The 21,307-nt window shown below is 49.1% G+C and overlaps 1 protein-coding gene across 1 annotated transcript in view; it reads right to left on the bottom strand.

Moving 5' to 3' along the window:
* Positions 1-1,115: 1,115 nt before the first annotated feature.
* LOC137521976 (phospholipase A2 inhibitor and Ly6/PLAUR domain-containing protein-like) overlaps positions 1,116-21,307 on the bottom strand; it is an 84,453-nt gene continuing 64,261 nt past the window's right edge. Inside the window, exons 6-7 of the mRNA XM_068241957.1 lie at positions 3,574-3,717; positions 1,116-1,387 (exon numbers count right to left, since the gene is read on the bottom strand). Of these exons, the coding sequence (XP_068098058.1) occupies positions 1,191-1,387; positions 3,574-3,717 (341 nt within the window). The 3' untranslated portion in view covers positions 1,116-1,190. The remainder of the gene's footprint in view (positions 1,388-3,573; positions 3,718-21,307) is intronic.

Consider the following 21,307-nt stretch of genomic DNA (forward strand, 5'->3'; position numbering starts at 1 on the left):
GATAAGGGAGAGGTCATTATATATGGAAAGTTCATCGCCTTTGAAGGAGATTGTGGATGTATTACGGATGGCTCTTAGGAGTGCTTCCTTAGCTTCATAATAGTGCATCCTAATTATAACATCTTTAGGGCGCTGGGCTGTGGGTCTCCTCTCACCTAGTGAACGGTGTGCTCTGTCCATCCTCCACATTTCGTCGGGGAGGTCAGGGACGATTGATTTGTATAATTCTAGGAGGTGCATGGAAAGTTTTTCAGGTGTCACAGACATGGACATACCTTTAATGCGGATATTTTGCCGCCTCTCTCTGTTCTCAAAGTCCTCCTGTGTAGATCTTATTGCTTTTAGGTCAGATTGGATTAAGCGTTGCTCATCTTCCATGTCCTGCTGTTTAAGGGACATAGCATCCATTTTAACCTCCAGGGAGGTGGTGCGATCTGCTAGTGTAATTATGTCCCCCTTAAGGTCCTTCACCGCTGCAAGGATTACCTGTTGGAGCGATTCCTGTAGGGCTCTATAATGTCTCTCTAAAGCCATCTCCAGTGTTGCTGAGGTGAGTGGGGTAAGGTCTGGAGAGGCCGAGCTTTCCTCAGTGAGGTGCGCAGCTTGTTGCGGAGGAGAGGAGGACTGTGCAGCGGCGGATTCCGGAGCGTGGCCAGCGCCATCTTGGGAAGGCGGAGGGCGGAGAAAACGGTCCATGGAGCCGGTTTGCGGGGGAGCTTTAGGGTTGTTTTTTGCGGACATCTGTGCCTGTGTGTGTCCTGGAGCTGGACCCGTGTTGGCCGCGTTACTGGAGCGGAGCGGCGGCTACGTGCGGCCTGTAGTAGCAGAGGCGTGGGCTGGAGCTCGGAGCCTAAGCGGCCATCTTGAAATCGCCGCGCATGCGCCTGTCTCTGGTTCACTTTAAGAGAAAACTTAGGAGAATAAAAGGAATTGAATATATTCTAAAGAACAAAAGTCCTGAAGGCAGAATAAAGCTAAGCTGAAGAAGAAGAGCAATCATATGCTGTGATTAGTCATATTTTATAGATTCCAAACATTAAAGTCTAAATCTGTCCCTGACAACCCGATACTGCAGAAGACAACTATGACACCGATCTTTAGTTTTATTATGTTCTTTTTCTCCTAGCAAGCCTGGTACTGAAGCATGGCGTGATGATCTTCACACATTACACTCGTTCAAGAGGTTTTGTCTACAAATTAGCTTTCAGGACAATAGAGAAGGTGAAAAAAACGTGGGCTAAACTCCTCAGCGTGGCGGCCCTGTTACAGGCGATGTCGGTTTTTACACTCTTATGGTAATGTCCTTTCGGGAGAGTCAAGCTGGATCCTGCTTCACAGATGGTGTCAGTGGTGCAGCCATATAAGCTTTCCGTTACTGTGGAGATTTCTGTAAGACATGAGAGATATGGATCTGGAATAGGTTAGTGCAGAAATAGGTCTTTAGCATAGTTTGTAACGAGGTGTGTTAGCAGCTGCCACGTGTAGTGAAATTTCATAGGTTTGTAAATTCAATTTATTTTGCATCATCATTTGTAATTTCATATCATTACAACAGAATTTTATCGTAATTCCATGTTGATTTAAAGGGACTCCGAGCAGTGCAAAAACTATGGAAAGATGCATATCATTTTAAAGCTCTCTTTCTCCTCTTTCCAATGATATATAAACCGCCACCCTACGCCTTTTAGTTTTCGCTATTTTTGCGATTGAAATTGCCACGGCCGCAATTTCGATCACGAAAATAGAGAAAACTAAAAGGCGTAGGGCGACAATTTAGGGGTCGTCAGAAAGAGGAGAAAGAGAGCTTTAAAATGATATCCATCTTTCCGTAGTTACATTGTACATTGTGAGTTACCTACCACACACTGAGACTTGGGTTCAATTCCCAGCCAATGTGAGTTGGCTTTTCATGCTACAAATCCTTAAGAAAGCTAATTTTTCTCTTGGATTGATCATAATGGTACATGCTAGGCTGGCTTCAGCATGTAGTGTTGTTGGTGGTATAGTGGTTAAGTGAGTTACCTACCACACACTGAGACCTGGGTTCAATTCCCAGCCACAGTATGTACACTGGCTTTTGAAATACTACAATTCCCTGGAAGATGAGACCCTCCTCTCTCCAGGAGGAGGGAAAAAGGGAGCAGAAGGGAGCTAATTTTGAGAAAATAGATCTTAAAAATGCAAAGGAAAACGTTTTTTAATATGACAGTTTAAAAACCATTTTCCTTTGCTTTTTTAAAATCAATTTTGGTGGCAATAGCATGTATGGGAGCTTTGCTATTCATTGCACAAAATTACGTGAAAATTGATCCTTTGTGCCCGCAGGTTTCCGTATCCATGGATTGGTTGGATGTACATGTCAGAGGCTGGATAGCGTACTGGCTATGGGCTCTGCCTCTGATGCGGGAGACCTGGGTTCGAATCTGGGCTCTTCCAGTTCAGTAAGCCAGCACCTATTCAGTAGGAGACCTTGGGCAAGACTCCCTAACACTCCCTGATTTTGGGTTGCTACTTGCTCATATGTGATCAACCTTCTTGAAGTCTAGGGTGTTAAGGTTAGGCCGGGGGGGGGGGGGGTGTTAAGGTTAGGCCCTTACTTTGTCTGCTTGTTCAGTACTGCAGTGACACTGAAGTGTAATGGCCGATGTATTGGGATGTTGTGGATGAACCTTAAAAAATAACCCACCTTCACGGTACTCACTAGCCCTCCCTGTATATGTCTAATCATAGCCAATACTTGCCTTTTCCCTGCTTATTGGCATCCAGTCTGCTGTTTCACATATACTCAATCAGTAACGTAACTATAATTCATTCATAACTATAATTCATGGAGCACCCTGGCTAAACTTTGATGCCCCCCAATAATATTCACCCCCCTTCCCTTGCCTCCTCTTGGTGCCCCTCACAGCCTGGGGGCCCATCTCACAAGGGTCATAAAACAGGTGTGACCATCATCATCTTCACCCCCATAACAAGTGTAGAAACAAAAACACCTGATCTAAAAGTATGAACCTCTATGCAGAGCCGGAACAAGGTCCTCCAGCACCCAGGGCTAAGACCCCAAAGTGCGCCCCTCCATCCCTCCCACCCCAGCTGTCACACACCGATTGCTATTAGACTAAGAGGCGCCACAGGGCCCACAACCTCCCCAACAGCCTAAATATCTAGTTATCTGGCTTGCAGTCACTGACATGTATCCCCTTTTCTTATTTCTTTCTGCTTCAAACACAATTAGGAATGACAGCTGAATGAATTCTGCGCCCCCTCCTACACTGCGCCCTGAGGCTGGCATCTCTCCAGCCTATGCCTCGGCCTAGCCCTGCCTCTATGTCAGAGGAAGAGAGGGTTAGTAGTTGCTTCCCCCCCCCCCCCCCCCCTCCAGTTGTACACCTGTATTCAGTAGAGTGCAGTACTTAAATTATGTAGGTTATGTTTTGCACCAGGACCGATATAGTAAGATCCCCCCCTCCTCCCTTCACCAGGTCACTATAGCTACTCCAGTTATACGTACTACTATTATGCTATTAAATAATATTCTTATTTCAGCTCTCTACTTCTGGCAGATGTACCTACCTTGCTTTTCAGTCCTCATGTAGTGTATGCAGCGTTTTTCCTCTCCGGTGCACTTTACATTCTTGCGGCCTAGACACCGATCAGAGTTGGGGACGAAGCAAGCTGGACAGGTTAGCCCGTTGTCCTTGTCACTGATGGTGGGCACTGAGGACAAGGGAGATAACATTTTGTCATACAAGGGAAAAAAAAAAAGATATGACAAATGTCAATATAAGGGATAAACTGTATTTAGAAGAACTATTTTGTAATTGAATAAATATCAAGTTGTTTAGCAGCAAAGATTTGTTTAAGACTTTTGTCAACCCAAATGAGGGCTGTACAGAGACCCTGTTCAGCTTCCAACCAAGCAGCGTATGCTGAGTGTGTGCTGCTCTGGAGACAACTGGCATAAGTAACGCTGATGGCACATGGCAGTTTTACGGCTACGTAGTGAATATGCCGCATTGTGTTTGTACTTACCCAGCCCCAAAACCCCCTCCCCCTAGGAAATGGCTTGTTTATGTGCTGTTGTCCCACCTCCCCTCACATTAAAGAGAACCTGAGGTGTGTTTAAAGAATGTTATCTGCATACAGAGGCTGGATCTGCCTATACAGCCCAGCCTCTGTTGCTATCCCAAACCCCACTAAGGTCCCCCTGCACTCTGCAATCCCTCATAAATCACAGCCATGCTGTGAGGCTGTGTTTACATCTGTAGTGTCAGTCTCAGCTGCTCCCCCGCCTCCTGCATAGCTCCGGTCCCTGCCCCCGTCCCTTCCCTCCAATCAGCAGGGAGGGAAGGGATGCAGGCAGGGACTGGAGTTCTGCAGGAGGCGGGGAGAGCAGCAGACTGACACTATAGAGATAAACACAGCCAGCTCTGACAAGCTGTTTGTCAGCAGCGTGGCTGTGATTTATGAGGGATTGCAGAGTGCAGGGGGACCTTAGGGGGGTTTGGGATAGCAACAGAGGCTGGGCTGTATAGGCAGATCCAGGCTCTGTATGCAGATAATATTCTTCAAACCCACCTCGGGTTCTCTTTAAGCTGTTCTAATATAGCAGAGAAGCATGTCTGCAGTGTTCCCCAACCCTGTCCTTAACCACTTCCCGACCGCCCACTGCACAGGGGCGGCCAGAAAGTGGATCCCGCAAGGACCGCCGCATGCACAGAGGCGGCAGTCCTTGTACGGGCATGGGCGAAGCGATCGCGTCATCCGTGACGCGATCCTCCGCCGGGGATCGATGGCCGGGGATTTAGCCTCCAGCTCGCCGGCCACTTAGCAGCGCCGGCGGGCGGAGAAATAGAAATCCTCCCAAGTGCATTGTTTACATCTGTTCTCTACCCTAAACACCCACTAATTACCCATCAATCACCCATCAATCACCCCCTATCACCCCCTATCACTGTTAACCATCAGATCAGACCCTAATCTGCCCCTTGCGGGCACCCAATCACCCGCCTACACACTCAGATTGCCCTCAGACCCCCCTTATCAATTCGCCAGTGCATTATTTACATCTGTCCTTCCCTGTAATAACCCACTGATCACCTGTCAATCACCTGTCAATCACCCATCAATCACCCCCTGTCACTGCCACCCATCAATCACCCCCTGTCACTGCCAACCATCAATCAGCCCCTAATCTGCCCCTTGCGGGCAATCTGATCACCCACCCACACCAATAGATTGCCCGCAGATCCGACGTCAGATCACCTACCAAGTGCATTGTTTACATCTGTTCTCTACCCTAAACACCCACTAACTACCCATCAATCACCCATCAATCACCCATCAATCACCCCCTATCACCCCCATCACTGTTACCCATCAGATCAGACCCTAATCTGCCCCTTGCGGGCACCCAATCACCCGCCTACACGCTCAGATTGCCCTCAGACCCCCCCCCCCCCCTTATCAATTTGCCAGTGCATTATTTGCATCTGTCCTTCCCTGTAATAACCCACTGATCACCTGTCAATCACCCATCAATCACCCCCTGTCACTGCCACCCATCAATCACCCCCTGTCACTGCCACCCATCAATCAGCCCCTAACCTGCCCCTTGTGGGCAATCTGATCACCCACACACACCAATAGATCGCCCGCAGATCCGACGTCAGATCACCTCCCAAGTGCATTGTTTACATCTGTTCTCTACCCTAAACACCCACTAATTACCCATCAATCACCACCTGTCACTGCTACCCATCAGATTAGACCCCTATCTGCCCCTAGGGCACTCAATTACCCGCCCACACCCTCAGAACGCACTCAGACCCCAGCCCTGATCACCTCAACAGTGCATTGCTTGCATCTATTCCCCTCTCTGATCACACCTTGAGACACCCATCAATCACCTCCTGTCACCCCCTAGCACACCTACCCATCAGATCAGGCACTAATTTGCCCCGTGTGGGCTCCTGATCACTCAGCCAAACCCTCAGATCCCCCTCAGACCCCCTTCCGGTCACCTCCCCAGTGCATTGATTGCATCTATTTTCCCCTCTAACCACCCCTGAGACACCCATCAATCACCTCCTGTCACCCCCCTAGCACTCCTATCCATCAGATCAGGCCCAATACAACCTGTCATCTAAAAGGCCACCCTGCTTATGACTGGTTCCACAAAATTTGCCCTCTCATAGACCACCTGTCATCAAAATTTGCAGATGCTTATACCCTTGAACAGTCATTTTGAGACATTTGGTTTCCAGACTACTCACGGTTTTGGGCCCGTAAAATGTCAGGGCGGTATAGGAACCCCACAAGTGACCCCATTTTAGAAAAGACACCCCAAGGTATTCTGTTAGGTGTATGACGAGTTCATAGAAGATTTTATTTTTTTGTCAAACTGTTGAAATGACCATGTTCAACAGTTGTCCAAAGAGAACCTCAGATAGCCTGGTAGATTCATATCCCTCTGTCTCTCTCTCTCTCTGTGTGTGTGTGTGTGTGTGTGTGTGTTTGTATACAGTGTGTGTGTGTTTGTATACAGTGTGTGTGTGTGTGTATAGTGTGTGTGTGTGTGTGTGTGGTATGTGTGTAGTGTGTGTGTGTGTGTGTGTGTGTGTGTTTGTATACAGTGTGTGTGTGTATAGTGTGTGTGTGTATAGTGTGTGTGTGTGTGTGTGTGTGTGTGTGTGTGTGTGCGTGTGCGTGCGTGCGTGCGTGCGTGCGTGCGTGTGTGTGTGTGTGTGTGTGTGGGGGGGGGGGGGGGGGAGGTGTCAGACTCAGGAAGAAAAGGGCTTAATGGAGCTGAATGGAGTAATGGTTAAGGACTCTGCCTCTGACACAGGAGACCAGGGTTTGAATCTTGGCTCTGCCTGTTCAGTAAGCCAGCACCTATTCAGTAGGAGACCTTAGGCAAGTCTGCACTGCTACTGCCTATAGAACGCATCCTAGTGGCTGCAGCTCTGGCGCTTTGAGTCCACCAGGAGAAAAGTGTTCTGTGTTTGTTTGTCTGTGTTTGTTTATTGAGGGTCTGAAGGGAGATTGAGGATCTGCTATTCAGAATACTGGGGATTGATGTAGATAGATAGATAGATAGATAGATAGATAGATAGATAGATAGATAGATAGATAGATAGGCTTACTGAGGGTCTAGGGGGGAATGAGTGAAGCTTGCTGAGGTTGGGGCTAGATGGGAGGCGGTGGTCTGTAGAGGAGAGAGGCTACTACTGAGTATGCTGCTGTGGATAGTGAGAAGGGTGGGGTGAAGGGTTAGTTACTGATGGACTGGACTGATAAGTGGGGCCACTGAGTATGTCGAGGGTAGAAGTAGGCAAAGGGGGGTTATTGATGGTCGGGAGGGGGGAGAGGGAGGCTACTGAGTATGCTGGGGTGGATGGGGAGAGAGGGTCTCACTGATGGTCTGGAGAGGAGACAGTTAGGCTAGTGAGGATGTAGGGGTGGGGGGAGGAAGAGGGAGATGCGGTTCACTGAGTGTTTTTGCAGGGGGATAGTTAGGCTATTGAGGATGCAGAAATGTGGGTGGAGGTGGGGGGGCAGGGAATACTGTTGGAGGTGAGAAAGTTGGGCTATTGATATGGCTGGATTTGAGGCAAGGCTACAAAGCAGGGATGGTCGTAGTCAGCCAACTTCGCTACGCTGGAACTACGCGTATTTTTACGCAAATACGCTTCGCAATCTACGGCTCCGAAATCAGCCACTTCGCTACGTTAGCATACCGTAGACTACGCATTAAAATACGCAAGCTTCCCCTATTGCGTAGCGTAGTTGATGCGACCACTTATGCCCTTATGCGGAAAAATTTCCGCAATAATCTGCTAACTATGCGCATACACAAACTAATATAAGCATACATTCCAACATCCAATGCGGAATTGTATGCGTATAAAGGGCAATAAAATTTCTGCGCATGCGCAATGACCCATATAAATGCAGTTACCGCACGCGTAGTTGACTTCGCAATACATACGTCAACTACGCGTAGCGGGCGGAGCTTCGCATAGCGGGACTACGACTACGCGGAAATGCGTACGTGTAGTTCTTAAACTTCGACTACGAACTACGATGCGTAGTTGCGTACTACGATGTGTAGATTCGCGCTGGCGTAGTTTACGAGCAACCCTGCTACAAAGACCATGGCCTTCGGCACCAGGAAGCAAGGGGCGGGCAGCAGGATGGCCACTTAAAGAGGAACTCCAGTGAAAATAATGTAATAAAAAAGTGCTTCATTTTTACAATAATTATGTATAAACTAGCCGTCCCGCGTCGTAGCATACGCCGCATCTTCTATCTATCTAATAGAGTACGTGCCTCAACCTTGAGGGCTCGTTCCCACTATCGCGAATCTGCATGCGTCCAACGCATGCAGATCCGCACATGTAATGCAAGTGGATGGGCCTGTTTCCACTGTAGCGTTGTTGAGGTGCGTTTTTTTCAGCGTGAAAAAAACGCACAAAAGAGCCAACGATTTCGCCTGCGTCGGGAATCCGTGCGAATCGCCGCTAATGTATTTAATAGTAAAAACGCATGCGTTTGTTACATGCGTTTTTACCCGCGATTTCGCGTGCGATTTCGCACCTTTTTCAATTTTATTTAGCCCTGGCAGTGTCATGGTTAATTTCGCATGGCACCCTGCCATGCGAAATCGCATGCGAAATCGCGGGTAAAAACGCATGCGGAAACTCATCCGCATGCGTTTTTACAAGCGTCGGAATGCGGCCGAAATCGCGTCGCAACAGTGGGAACGAGCCCTTAAGCAAGAAGAATAAAGGTGGGTACACACATCAGATAAAAGTCTTTGGAAAAATGAAAGATCACAGACCAATTTTACCCCCTTCCATGTAGTATCAGAGCCACACCTACACAGTCTATTCTATTGAGCTGCACTCCCCATTAGATAGAAATTGGGGGAGGGTCGCCTGCGCCTCCCCCTCCGGGGTGTCGCTGTGGTTCCCAGGCAGTGAGAGAGCCTGGGACCCTGTGGTCCCCCCGGTTGTATAAAAGGAGGGCATTGGGAATCCTCCCCGTGGCGCTCCTGGATAGTGCTAATGTAGCATGTAGCAGTGTTGCTTGCGAATTTTCGCCTCGAAAATCCCGTTTTCGTTTTTGGGCGAATTTTCACGAAAATCTTCAGAAATATTTGTGTTTTCGACCAGCATCGAAAATTCATTGTATGCGGATGCTTATGCCCTTATGCGGAAAAATGTCCACAATAATCCGCATGGAAATTCAATCTATGCGGACGTTTATACGGAAAAATGCCCGCAATAATGCGCAAGAAACTTCTCTGAATGCGGGCGCTAATGCCCTTATGTGGAAAATGTCCGCAATCATACGCAAGTAATGCGAAAATGACTGGCCTTAGGCGAAAATTAACGTGAAATTAGGCGAAAATTCGGTAAAAATTTATCGAAACAAATTTTTGCATTTTCGCTCATCACTGGCATGTAGCAGGGCGACTGCTTTGCAGTATTGTTTTTTTGACCCTGCATAGTTTGGCATGCAAAAGCAAATGCATATTTGCATGAGCATTGCCTCATGAATAGCCAATTAGGCCAGATTTGCAAAGCCAGACTTGCTAGGGTAGGCCTCTTTTCCACGGACAGTTGATAGGCAGTAACATGCCTCTCAAACTCTTACAACTGCTCACTACTGCCTGGTAACAGCTTGCTGCTGCCTGGAAACTGCTTGTTGCTGCCTGGTATCTGCTCACTGCTGCTTGGTAACTGCTTGCTGCTGCCTGGTAACTGCTTGCTGCTGCCTGGTAACTGCTTGCTGCTGCCTAGTAACTGCTTGCTGCTGCCTGGTAACTGCTTGCTGCTGCCTGGTAACTGCTTGCTGCTGCCTGGTAACTGCTTGCTGCTGCCTGGTAACTGCTTACTGCTGCCTGGTAACTGCTTGCTGAGCACACAGCTCAACAGTCCGTGGAAAAGAAGCCTAAAACTTGGTGATTGAGCACGCATACATATTCTCATGCAAAGTACTTCTTCTTCTTGCTCGAAGGTTGAGGCACTTACTCTAATATATATATAGATGATTTAGTCATTGTTTGTCCATTGTAAAATCTTTAAAAACCCTGATTTACATTCTGACATTTATCACATGGTGACATTTTTACTGTTGGCAGGTGATGTAGCTGCTGCATGCTTTTTTGGCAGTTGGAAACAGCTGAAAACAGCTAGTTCCCACAATGCATCAAGGTTCCCAGACAGGAAACTGCCAGGAGTACGTACTCAAGAGTTTCTTGTGGGAGGGGTTTCACCACAACATCAGCCATACAGCGCCCCCTGATGATCTACTGGAGAAAAGGAAAAGATTTCTCATGCAAAAGGGGGTATCAGCTACTGATTGGGATAAAGTTCAATTCTTGGTCAGAGTTTCTCTTTAAGGACTGCAGTCTTAAAACACCTTAAAGTGAACCTTAAGCCGACAAAAAAAATGAGTTTTACTCACCTGGGGCTTCCCTCAGCCCCCTGCAGCTGATCGGTGCCCTCGCCGTGTCCCTCCGATCCTCCTGTCCCCGCCGGCGGTTACTTCCGGTTTCGCCTTCAGGAGCCGACAGGCTGGGAACACGAGTGATTCTTCGCGTTCCCAGCCACAATATCTCCCCCTATGCTGCTATTGCGGCCTTCCTTGCCACAATAGCAGTATAGGGGGCGACATTGTGACTGGAAACACGAAGAATCACTCGCGTTCCCAGCCTGATGGCCGGTGACGGCGAAACCGGAAGTAGCCGCCGGCGGGGACAGGAGGATCGGAGGGACACGGCGAGGGCACCGATCAGCTGCAGGGGGCTGAGGGAAGCCCCGAAACTCTTTTTTTTTTGTCGGCTTAAGTGTCACTTTAAAGACCAGACACTTTTTTCCATTCAGACCACTGCAGCTTTAACAGTTTATTGTTCGGTCATACAAACCACCACCTAAATGAATTTTACCTCATTTTCTTGTCACTAATACAGCTTTCCTTAGGTGCTATTTGATTGCTGCTGTGATTTTTAGTTTTCATTATATTCATCACAAAAAGACATGAATTTTGTAAAAAAAAAAAAAAAGATTTTTTTAATTTCTGTGCTGACATTTTTCAAATAAAGTCAAATTTCTATATAAATATTTGTCCAAATTTATTGTGCTACATACATGTCTTTGATAAAAAAAAAACAATAAGTGTATATTTATTGGTTTAGGTAAAAGTTATAGCGTTTACAAACTATGGTGCAAAAAGTGAATTTTTCCATTTTGAAGCATCTCTGACTTTTCTGAGCACCTGTCATGTTTCATGAGGTGCTAGAATTCTGGGATAGTATAAATACCCCCAAATGACCCCATTTTGGAAAGAAGACACCCCAAGTATTCACTAAGAGGCATGGTGAGTTCATAGAAGATTTTATTTTTTGTCACAAGTTAGCGGAAAATGACACTTTGTGACAAAAAAAATAAAAAAAATTCCATTTCTGCTAACTTGTGAAAAAAAAAATGAAATCTGCCACGGACTCACCATGCCCCTCTCTGAATACTTTGGGGTGTCTACTTTCCAAAATGTGGTCATTTGTGGGGTGTGTTTACTGTCCTGGTATTTTGGGGGGTGCTCAATTGTAAGCACCCATGTAAAAAAGCCTAAAGGTGCTCATAGGACTTTGGGGCCCTTAGGGCACCTAGGCTGCAAAAAAGTGCCACACATGTGGTATTGCCGTACTCAGGAGAAGTAGTATAATGTGTTTTTGGGTGTATCTTTACACATACTCATGCTGGGTGAGAGAAATATCTCTGTAAATGAGATTTTTTTACACACAATTGTCCATTTACAGAGATATTTCTCCCACCCAGCATGGGTATGTGTAACAATACACCCTAAAACACATTATACTACTTCTCCTGAGTACGGCGATATTACATGTGTGACACTTTTTTGCAGCCTATGTGCGCTAAGGGGCCCAAAGTCCTATGAGTACCTTTAGGATTTCACAGGTCATTTTGAGGCATTTGGTTTCCAGACTACTCCTCACGGTTTAGGGTCCCTAAAATGCCAGGGCAGTTTAGGAACCCCACAAGGGACCCCATTTTAGAAAGAAGACACCCCAAGGTATTCCATTAGGAGTATGGTGAGTTCATAGAAGATTTTATTTTTTGTCACAAGTTAGCGGATATTGATTTTTATTGGTTTTTTTTTTCCACAAAGTGTCATTTTCCACTAACTTGTGACAAAAAATAAAATCTTCTATGAACTCATCATACTATTAATGGAATACCTTAGGGTGTCTTATTTCTAAAATGGGGTCACTTGTGGGGTTCCTATACTGCCCTGGCATTTTAGTGGCCCAAAACCGTGAGGAGTAGTCTGGAAACCAAATGCCTCAAAATGACTGTTCAGGGGTATAAGCATCTGCAAATTTTGATGACAGGTGGTCTATGAGGGGCCGAATTTTGTGGAACCGGTCATAAACAGGGTGGCCTCTTAGATGACAGGTTGTATTGGCATTGAAGTGCAGGAAGCGCAGGATGTTCTCAAATCGTGACCTGGACATGGCAGCAGAGAACACGGGCATGTGATGTATTGGGTGCGTAGACCAATAAGACCGCAATACATTATTTTTGACTAGACCCATGTTAAGGAGAAGGCCCCAAAAATGTTACGTTAGGAAACTTGGAGTGGTTTCCACCGAAAAGGCTGGGCATGGTAGCTTCTTGGATTGGCGGTTTCGTATTGTGTGGCATAACGGTTGGTCTCAGCCACATAGTCGTAGTCGTAGAGACCAGCAGTGATCAGAAAAAAAAAATCTGTCACTGTGGTGGGGTGGGTGAGAGTTTGTGTGGGTGATCAGAAGCCAGCAGGGGGCAGATTAGGGCCTGATCTGATGGATAGGAGTGCTAGAGGGTGACAGGAGGAGATTGATGGGTGTCTCAGGGGGTGATTAGAGGGGAGAATAGATCCAATCAATGCAGGGTTTGAGGGGGATCTAAGAGTTTGGCCGAGTGATCAGGAGCCCACACGGGGAAAATTAGGGCCTGATCTGATGGGTAGGTGTGCTAGGGGGTGACAGGTGGTGACAGGAGGTGATTGATGGGTGTCTCAGGGTCTGATTAGAGGGGGGACTAGATGCAAGCAATGCACTGGGGAGGTGATCAGGAAGGGGGTCTGAGGGCAATCTGAGGGTGTGAGCGGGTAATTAGGTACCCGCAAGGGGCAGATTAGGGTCTGGTCTGATGGGTAGCAGTTACAGGTGGTGACAGGGTGATTGATAGGTGATCGGGGGGGGGGGGGTGTCTGAGGGCGATCTGAGGGTGTGGGCGGGTGATTGGGTGCCCACAAGGGGCAGATGAGGGTCTGATCTGATGGGTATGATGGGTAGCAGTTACAGGTGGTGACAGGGGGTGATTGATTGGTGGTCAGTGGGTTATTAGAGGGGATAACAGATATAAATAATGCACTGGGGAGGTGATCAGGGGGGTCTGAGGGCATTCTGAGGGTGTGGGCGGGTGCAGAGCCGGGACAAGGTCCTCCAGCACCCAAGGCTGAGACACCAAAGTGCGCCCCTCCATCCCTGGCACCCCAACCATCACACACTGATTGCTATTAGACCACAGGGCCCACAACCTCCCCAACACCTTAATATCTAGTTATATGGCTTGCAGTCACTGCCATGTATCCCCTTTTCTTATTTCTTTCTGCTTCAAACACAATTAGGAATGACAGCTGAATGAATTCTGCGCCCCCTCCTACACTGCGCCCTGAGGCTGGAGCCTCTCCAGCCTATGCCTCGGCCCGGCCCTGGGCGGGTGTTTGGGTGCCCCCAAGGGGCAGATTAGGGTCTGATCTGATGGGTAGCAGTGACAGGAGGAGACAGGGAGTGACGAGGTGATTGATAGGTGACCAGGGGGGTCTGAGAGTGATCTGAAGGTGTGGGCGGGTGATTGGGTGCCCGCAAGGGGCAGATGAGGGTCTGATCTGATGGGTATGATGGGTAGCAGTAACAAGTGGTGACGGGGGTGATTGATGGGTGATCAGTGGGTGATTAGAGGGGAGAACAGATGTAAATAATGCACTGGGGAGGTGATGAAGGGGGTCTGAGGGCGATCTGAGGGTGTGGGTGGGTGTTTGGGTGCCCCCAAGGGGCAGATTAGGGTCTGATCTGATGGGTAGCAGTGACAGGTGGTGACAGGTAGTGGCAGGGTGATTGATAGGTGATCAGGTTGTGATTAGAGGGGAGAATAGATGCAAGCAATGCACTGGCGAGGTGATGGGGGGGGGGTCTGAGGGCGATCTGAGGGTGTGGGGTGTGGGCGGGCAATTGGGTGCCTGCAAGGGGCAGATTAGGGTCTGATCTGATGGGTAGCAGTGACAGAAGGTGACAGGGGGTGATTGATGGGTGATCAGTGGGTGATCAGTGGGTGATTAGAGGGGAAAACAGATGTAAACAATGCACTTTGGAGGTGATCTGAGGGCAAGTCTGCGGGCGATCTGAGCGTGTAGGCGAGTGATCCAGTGCCCACAATGGGCAGGTTAGGGTCTGATCTGATTGGTGGTGTTAGAATGTAAGGCCTCAGTTCCTTTAACTGAGTTTAGGCAAAGGACTTGATTTGCAGAGTCTCCCTTTAAGCAGAGTTTCTCGGTGAAGAAATGATGCCATCAGTTACAAGGAACCTGTTCCTTGTGGATGGCCACATAATGGGTTATCAGGTCTGAGGTCTAACTGCTCCATCCATTAGACGACAGAAATGGTAAACAAAGCCGATATTTACAAAACATTGCATTCTTTGCAACTAGGTTATAAAGCAATGCAATACTAATTTATGAGGTGGGTCACGTGCCCATGCCCACCAATTGTAGACTTGGGGTATGGCTCAGATGATGTCACATTTAACTCTTTGGTGATCAGTATTAAAGCCGGGGATGGGCTGCAGAGAGGCACTTCTGCTTCCTGTGACTGCTGGCTTCAACCCTTTACTTTTATTTATAATATTCTTCTGTCTTGTCATCTTATCTAACTGTATGCAATACATAGGCCTATGGGCCACGTAGTCTAGATATCACGTAGTCTAGATGTAACTTAGTATAGATGGAACATAAGCTAAAACCTGGTTTCCATGGAAGGGAGCCAAGAGCTGTAACGCAAAGGACTTACTACACAACAATCTGCTTCGCTAAGATGTAACCACATGTACTGTATATCTGTTTTACTGGATAAACTCCTAAACTTTGAGGACGCCTAAGAAGTTCTATCTCCTATGCTGTTGCTGTGATGAGAGGTCGAGTGAGTTGCAGCTCTAATGAGTTGCTGGTGCCGGAACAAAGGTGTAGTGTTGTTGCCAATAGCAACCAACTTATAGTTTCTTACAGGTGGCAGTGACAGGTGGTGATGGGTGATTGACAGGTGATTGACAGGTGATCAGTGGTTGATTACAGGGGAGAATAGATGTATACAGTACACAGGGGGAGGGTCTGAGGGGTGCTGTGGGCGATCAGGGGGCGGCAGGATAAGTGTTTATGTGTGCTTACTAGGGTGGTTGCCTCCTGCCCTGGTGGTCCCTCGATCACTGGGACCACCAGGGCAGGACGCAGCCTGTATAATACGCTTTGCATACATTACAAAGCGTATTATACGCTTTGAACGTGGCAGATTGGGGGTTAACAACCCGCCGGCGCTGCTAATTGGCCGACGGGTTGACGTCGCGGGTGGGCGGAGCCTAATGCTGGCGGATGCGCACGATACCCGGCAATTCATTCCCCCAGGTACCGACGCCCAGATTCTGCAGGGTACATCTCGGCAGTGGCACCCTCCACCCCCTTAGATGCGTTCCCTGTTTTGTGCAGGGTTGCTCTCGAGGACCTCGTGATCACGGATTATCCGTGATCACAAGCATTTTTTGGTGCCGAATTCAAAAGAATTCTGAATCCGTGATCACTGCAGATCATGGAATTCGAATTCGCGTCTGCCAGGTTTTCAGATATCAAGAATTAATAAAGATTTATTTATTGAAAAAAAACACAGGGATGCTCGGATACCCCTTTTCAAAATCCGAATTTATCCTGATCCAGATACCCAGATATCCGGTTCCAGATCGGATATCTGAACCCGAACTTTGCGTTATCCGGATTGATGCGGATATCCGAACGCGATATCCGACCTATTCGGTTATCTGCATAGAAAACCGGAAGTGGCCTTTAAATTGCTTCCAACATGTTTTTTAGGGTATATGAGGCATGTAACATCATTATTTTTTAAAGGGGAACACTAATTGATATTGTGGGGAGTTAAAATCCCCTCCCTCCCCCCCAAAAAAATGGCTGTCAAAGTGTCAATTAAGATCAGGAGGACTAGGTTCCAGGACCAGGAAGCGGTCATACTGCCACAACTGGGACAGCACAGACACATCCAAAAAAATTACACAGCAACTGTGTTTAGATAGTTCACCATGGCACTTGGTGGTACCACGGCTCAGTAAAAACATTAGGAGAGGTTCCAGGAAGCGGTCGTACTGCCGCAGTTGGGGCCTAGTCCCCACAACTGGGACAGCACAGACACTTCCAAAAAAATTACACAGCAATTGTGTTAATATAGTTCACCGTGGCACTTGGCGGTACCACGGCTCAGTAAAAAAAATTTAAACCAGGCTTATGATGATGACTCAAGAAGACGGAGCCTGGAGGTTGTGGTGGCAAAGGGTGGTAAGGCAGGCATAGTGATTTTTTTCTTTCCAGCCACTTCATTTCCCCCTCTTGCCAACAACAGGGGTCAGGAATCCACAGACCACCCAAGAATGGTTGATTTTGAGAAACGTCAGTATGTCCACAGACTGGGTGGACAGACGAGAGTGCTTCTCAATCACCACGCCACCGGCCGCACTAAAGCATCTTTCAGACATCACGCTGGAAGGGGGCAAGCAAGGACCTCCAGGACTGTGCCAGCTCGCTCCAAATATCCAGGTGCTTAACCCAGTAATCCAAGGGGGTCCACAGGGGTGTCGCAATAAAGGCCGCTGTAGGACCCCATGTAGTCTGCCACCATCCAGGTCAGGCGCTGGTTCTGGCTTTGAGAGCCAAATGCTGCTGCTTCAGGCACCTCCTCACTTGGCAGCTGTACCGGCGTGGCATACAGCGCCTTTGTGAGAGACAGCAGGTGTGATGGGTGCCTGCTGCTGTGCTGGCTTGACTGTGACAATATGGGGGTGGGGGGAAGTCTGGGGGAAGGCTTCCTCCAAGCGCCGAACCAAGGACTGCTGCAACTCCCTCATTTGGCGCACAGGGTCTCCTCCTGCAGGCAGGAACTGATGCAGCTTCCCCTTCAGCCGTGGGTCCAGCATCAGGGTGATCCACATGTCCTCCTGACCACGCATCTCTTTGACCCCTGGGTCCCTGCGCAGGCACTGCAACATGTGCGCTGCCATGGGGAAGAGGGCTGCCGTATCTGCTGGCACATGATCTTCATAAGTGCTGTCCTCCTAATATGATTCCTCAGCCTTCCCCTGCTCTCTCCATCCCTGCACCACTGCAGCTGCACTCGGCTGTGCCCTTCATCTTCAGGGTCAGGGACCTCCAACTCCTCCAAGTCCTCCAACTCCAAGTCCTCAAGCTCCTCCTCCTGACGCACAGAGGTGGACTGTGGTGGTTGTTGCTGCTGCTGCTCCTGCTGGATCAAAGCTACCTCTCCTACTTCCAGCAGAGCATTGAGGGCCTTGTGCAGCATGCAGACCATGGTCACCCATTCACAAACTGACGCACGGTCCCGGCTGACCATGTTGGTGGCCTCCAGGAAAGGTGCCAGGACCAAGCACACCAGCTGCATTTTGCTCCAATCAGCACTGCATATGATCTCTGGGAGGTAGGTGGTGCTCGTCGGTGGCTTTGGCCAAGTAACAGTTGACAACCTGCCTCTGCTCAACCAGACGTTCCAACATGGCCAGGGTGGAATTCCACCGTGTTCCACCGTGTTGGAACGTCTATGATCATACCATGGCAGGTTCAGCTCCAGCTGCACGGCTTCCAGGGCCGCTGAGGCACCGCCCGAGCGGCGGAAGTAACCCACTGTTCTGCGAGCCGCTTTTAAAAGTGGCTCCATCCCCTGGTAGGTGCTCAGAAATTTCTGAACCACCAGGTTCAGGACATGGGCCAAACAGGGGATGTGGGTGAGTTCTCCCTGGTGGATGGCAGTAACAAGGTTGGCCCCATTATCGGACACCACCTCTCTGACTCTGAGGCCTCTGGGGGTCAGCCAACTCCTCTCCTGCTCTCTGAGTTTGTCCCGGACGTGGTCTGCTGTCAGTTTATTCTTGCCCAGGCTGACCATCTCCAGCAGCGCTTGGCAGTGGCGGGCCTTCACACTGCTGCTGAGGTGGGGGAATTTGGTGGAGGGTAGAACCGAACCACAGGAACCTGCTGAACTTTCCCTGACCCTGCTGTGGGGTGGCACCACCCACTGGCTTGACAATGGTGCTGTCCCCTCCTCACCCCCTTCCACCAAACTGATCCAGTGGGCCGTGAAGGACAGATAGCAGCCTGTCCCGAACCTGCTGCTCCAGGAGTCCATTGTCACATGGACCCGCTCCCCTCCCGCATGGTCTTTGCCACGCTCCACATTGGCCATTGCGAAGCGGTGCAGTGCTGGCATGGCCGTGCATGAGAAATAGTGCCGGCTGAGTATTGGCCAATCCAGCTCTGCTCTCTACAGGAGCGCACGCATGTCGCTCGCCTCCTGCACAAAGGAGTATGGGCTGGGAGGACATGGCCCGTGCAAGCAGGCCGTTGAGCTGCCGGATGCGACAGCTGCTGGGAGGCTGAGCCTTGATGACAAAGGACTCGCTCAGCATGGTCTGGTGTAGCTTCTGGCTTGCACGGGATGAGGAGGAGGGAGCAGAGGAGACCACTGAGGACTGGCTGCCTGAACAGGCCTCAGTGTTGGCAGGAGTGGCAAAGGGGGTTCTGGTGGTTCTTTTGGCTGGAGCACTGCCAGCACCAGCTTCCTTCAGCCTCTTGAACTCCTCATGCTCGTGAAGATGTTTTTTGGAAAGATGAGTTATGAAGCTGGAGGTGACATAGTTGGAGGGTTTGCAACCTCTGCTCAGCTTCACCTGGCACACATTGCAAGTTACAAACTGGCTGTCCACTGAGGGCAGGTCAAAAAACTGCCAGATTGGGATAGAAATTTGCCCCTATGTCCTGAATGGGCTACTGTTGCTGCTTTTTTTCTCCTTGCGGTGTTTGGGCCTGTGGTGGTTGGGGCCTGGGGTTGAGTGGTACGGCTGGTGGTTGCAGCAGGAGAAGATGAAGCAGCAGGCTGTGGGTCCCACATTCCATGCCCACTGCTGCTCCTGCCAATGTCAGCAATGCTAATCCTCTGTGACAGACCCACGGATGCATCTTCCTCCTCAGACTCAGAGCCAAAATCCCCCTCTTGTGGTTGGTAGTCACGGTCAGCATTATTATCATCATCATCAAACAATGGCTGGGATGGTGATGACCCCCCACACTCTTCTTCTGCTGACACCTCAGGCAAGGAATCCCCACCAACTATCACCGTCATCATCTTTGACTCCTCCGGAAACCCTAGTGCGCCCAGAATGTCCTTCTCCAAGGGGGTGGAGCTCTCTCTTGTAGAGCTGGTGGCCTTCTCATCCACCATCAGCTGCATTACAGGCTCGGCGTGTTTCTCCTCTAATTTATGGCGCCGACCCTGCTGAAAAATGGCCGCAACATGCTGCTGCACCTCTGCAGCATGACTCCCCCTATCAGCAGGACGCCCAGTGCGTCCACGGCCAGTGGCTACCGGCTGAATGGGCAGTGTGGCAGAACTGCTGGCGGTGACGGTGCCAGCAATGTTCCCTCTCTTCTTGGCATTGATGGCCTTCCCCCAGCTGCCAGTGCCAGCAGACATAGTGCAAGTTTTGATGATGTCACCAGATGGACAGAGAGCAGAGTAGAACACAGTGTGCACACTAACGGATGGTCTGTCACACTGATACTCAGAGTAAGCAGCACAGCAGAAATGCAGCAGTCACACAGACAGTACTACTCTAACAACTAGCACTGCAGTACTGAATAACTACACAATATACAGTAATCCTCCCTATGCCCTAAACTATACTGTGTAGCTAAGGCACAGGCCTGGCCTATGTGCACAAACAGCACACACAGACACAGACCTAACTAGCAGAGCTGCTGCAGGCTGCAACAGAGACTGTCACAGCTCACAGACAGCAGAGACTGTCACAGCTCACAGAAAGCAGAGACTGACACACACTAACTACAATCACAATACAACACACTACTAGCTAAACAACAATACAACAGTATTATAGTACAGGTGTTTGTGTGTAAAGACGCTGGGTTTATCACTCAGATAATGCACTTGCTTCAGCCAAACACACTGGAGTGTCTCTCTCAGTGGCAGTCAAGCAAGGACGAGACTCTCATCATGGCTCCCCTCCTTATATACAGGAGGGACTGGCCAAGGTTCCCCTCTGTGATTGGTTGCTTGAGCTTAGGCTGGGAGCCCTCTGATTGGCTCAATGACGTCATGGACGTCATCTCCATGGTAACAAGTACCCGGATCCGGATATCTGCGGATATCCGGGTATGCGACCAGAAATTAGAGATGTAGCGAACGGTTCACCTGCGAACGGTTCCAGGTGAACTTTGGGGGTTCGCGTTCGCCTGCACCAGGCGAACTTTTGCGGAAGTTTGATTCGCCCCATAATGCACTATGAGGGTCAACTTTGACTCTCTGCATCACAGTCAGCAGGCACATTGTAGCCATTCAGGCTACACTAAGCCCTGGAGCCCAACCCCCCCTTATATAAGGCAGGCTCCGGCGGCCATTAGCCTCACTCATGTGCCTGCTAGAGAGTAGACACAGACTAGGGACAGCTGCTGCAGATTGTTCTTCTAGGGACAGATTAGTTAGGTTCTTGGCTGCTTAGCTTGCTCCTGGCTGATTGTTATTGCTTTTATAGCACCCCTCAATAGCTCTTTTCACAGCTCATCCTGTACTTTTTTTTTTTCTGTGTGTCAAACTGACACTTTTGTTGCATGCACAGCCTTGCTAATTCATAGTGTGTGTGCCACTGCCAGCAGCCCAGCACATTCAGTGACTACCTGTGTGTGTGACAGGGAGCTGCACATTGTACTGCCCAGTACTGCATATACCCAGTACCTGTTGTGTTTACTTAACCCACCTCATCACTGCATATACCTAGTTTTGTGTTGAGTGAACCCACCTCACTGCATCTTACTACCTGTTGTGTTCAGTGAACCCACCTCACTGCATCTAAGTACCTTTATTGTTCAGTGAACCCAG

The sequence above is a fragment of the Hyperolius riggenbachi genome, chromosome 6, assembly GCF_040937935.1.
Source record: "Hyperolius riggenbachi isolate aHypRig1 chromosome 6, aHypRig1.pri, whole genome shotgun sequence".
NCBI lineage: Eukaryota > Metazoa > Chordata > Amphibia > Anura > Hyperoliidae > Hyperolius > Hyperolius riggenbachi.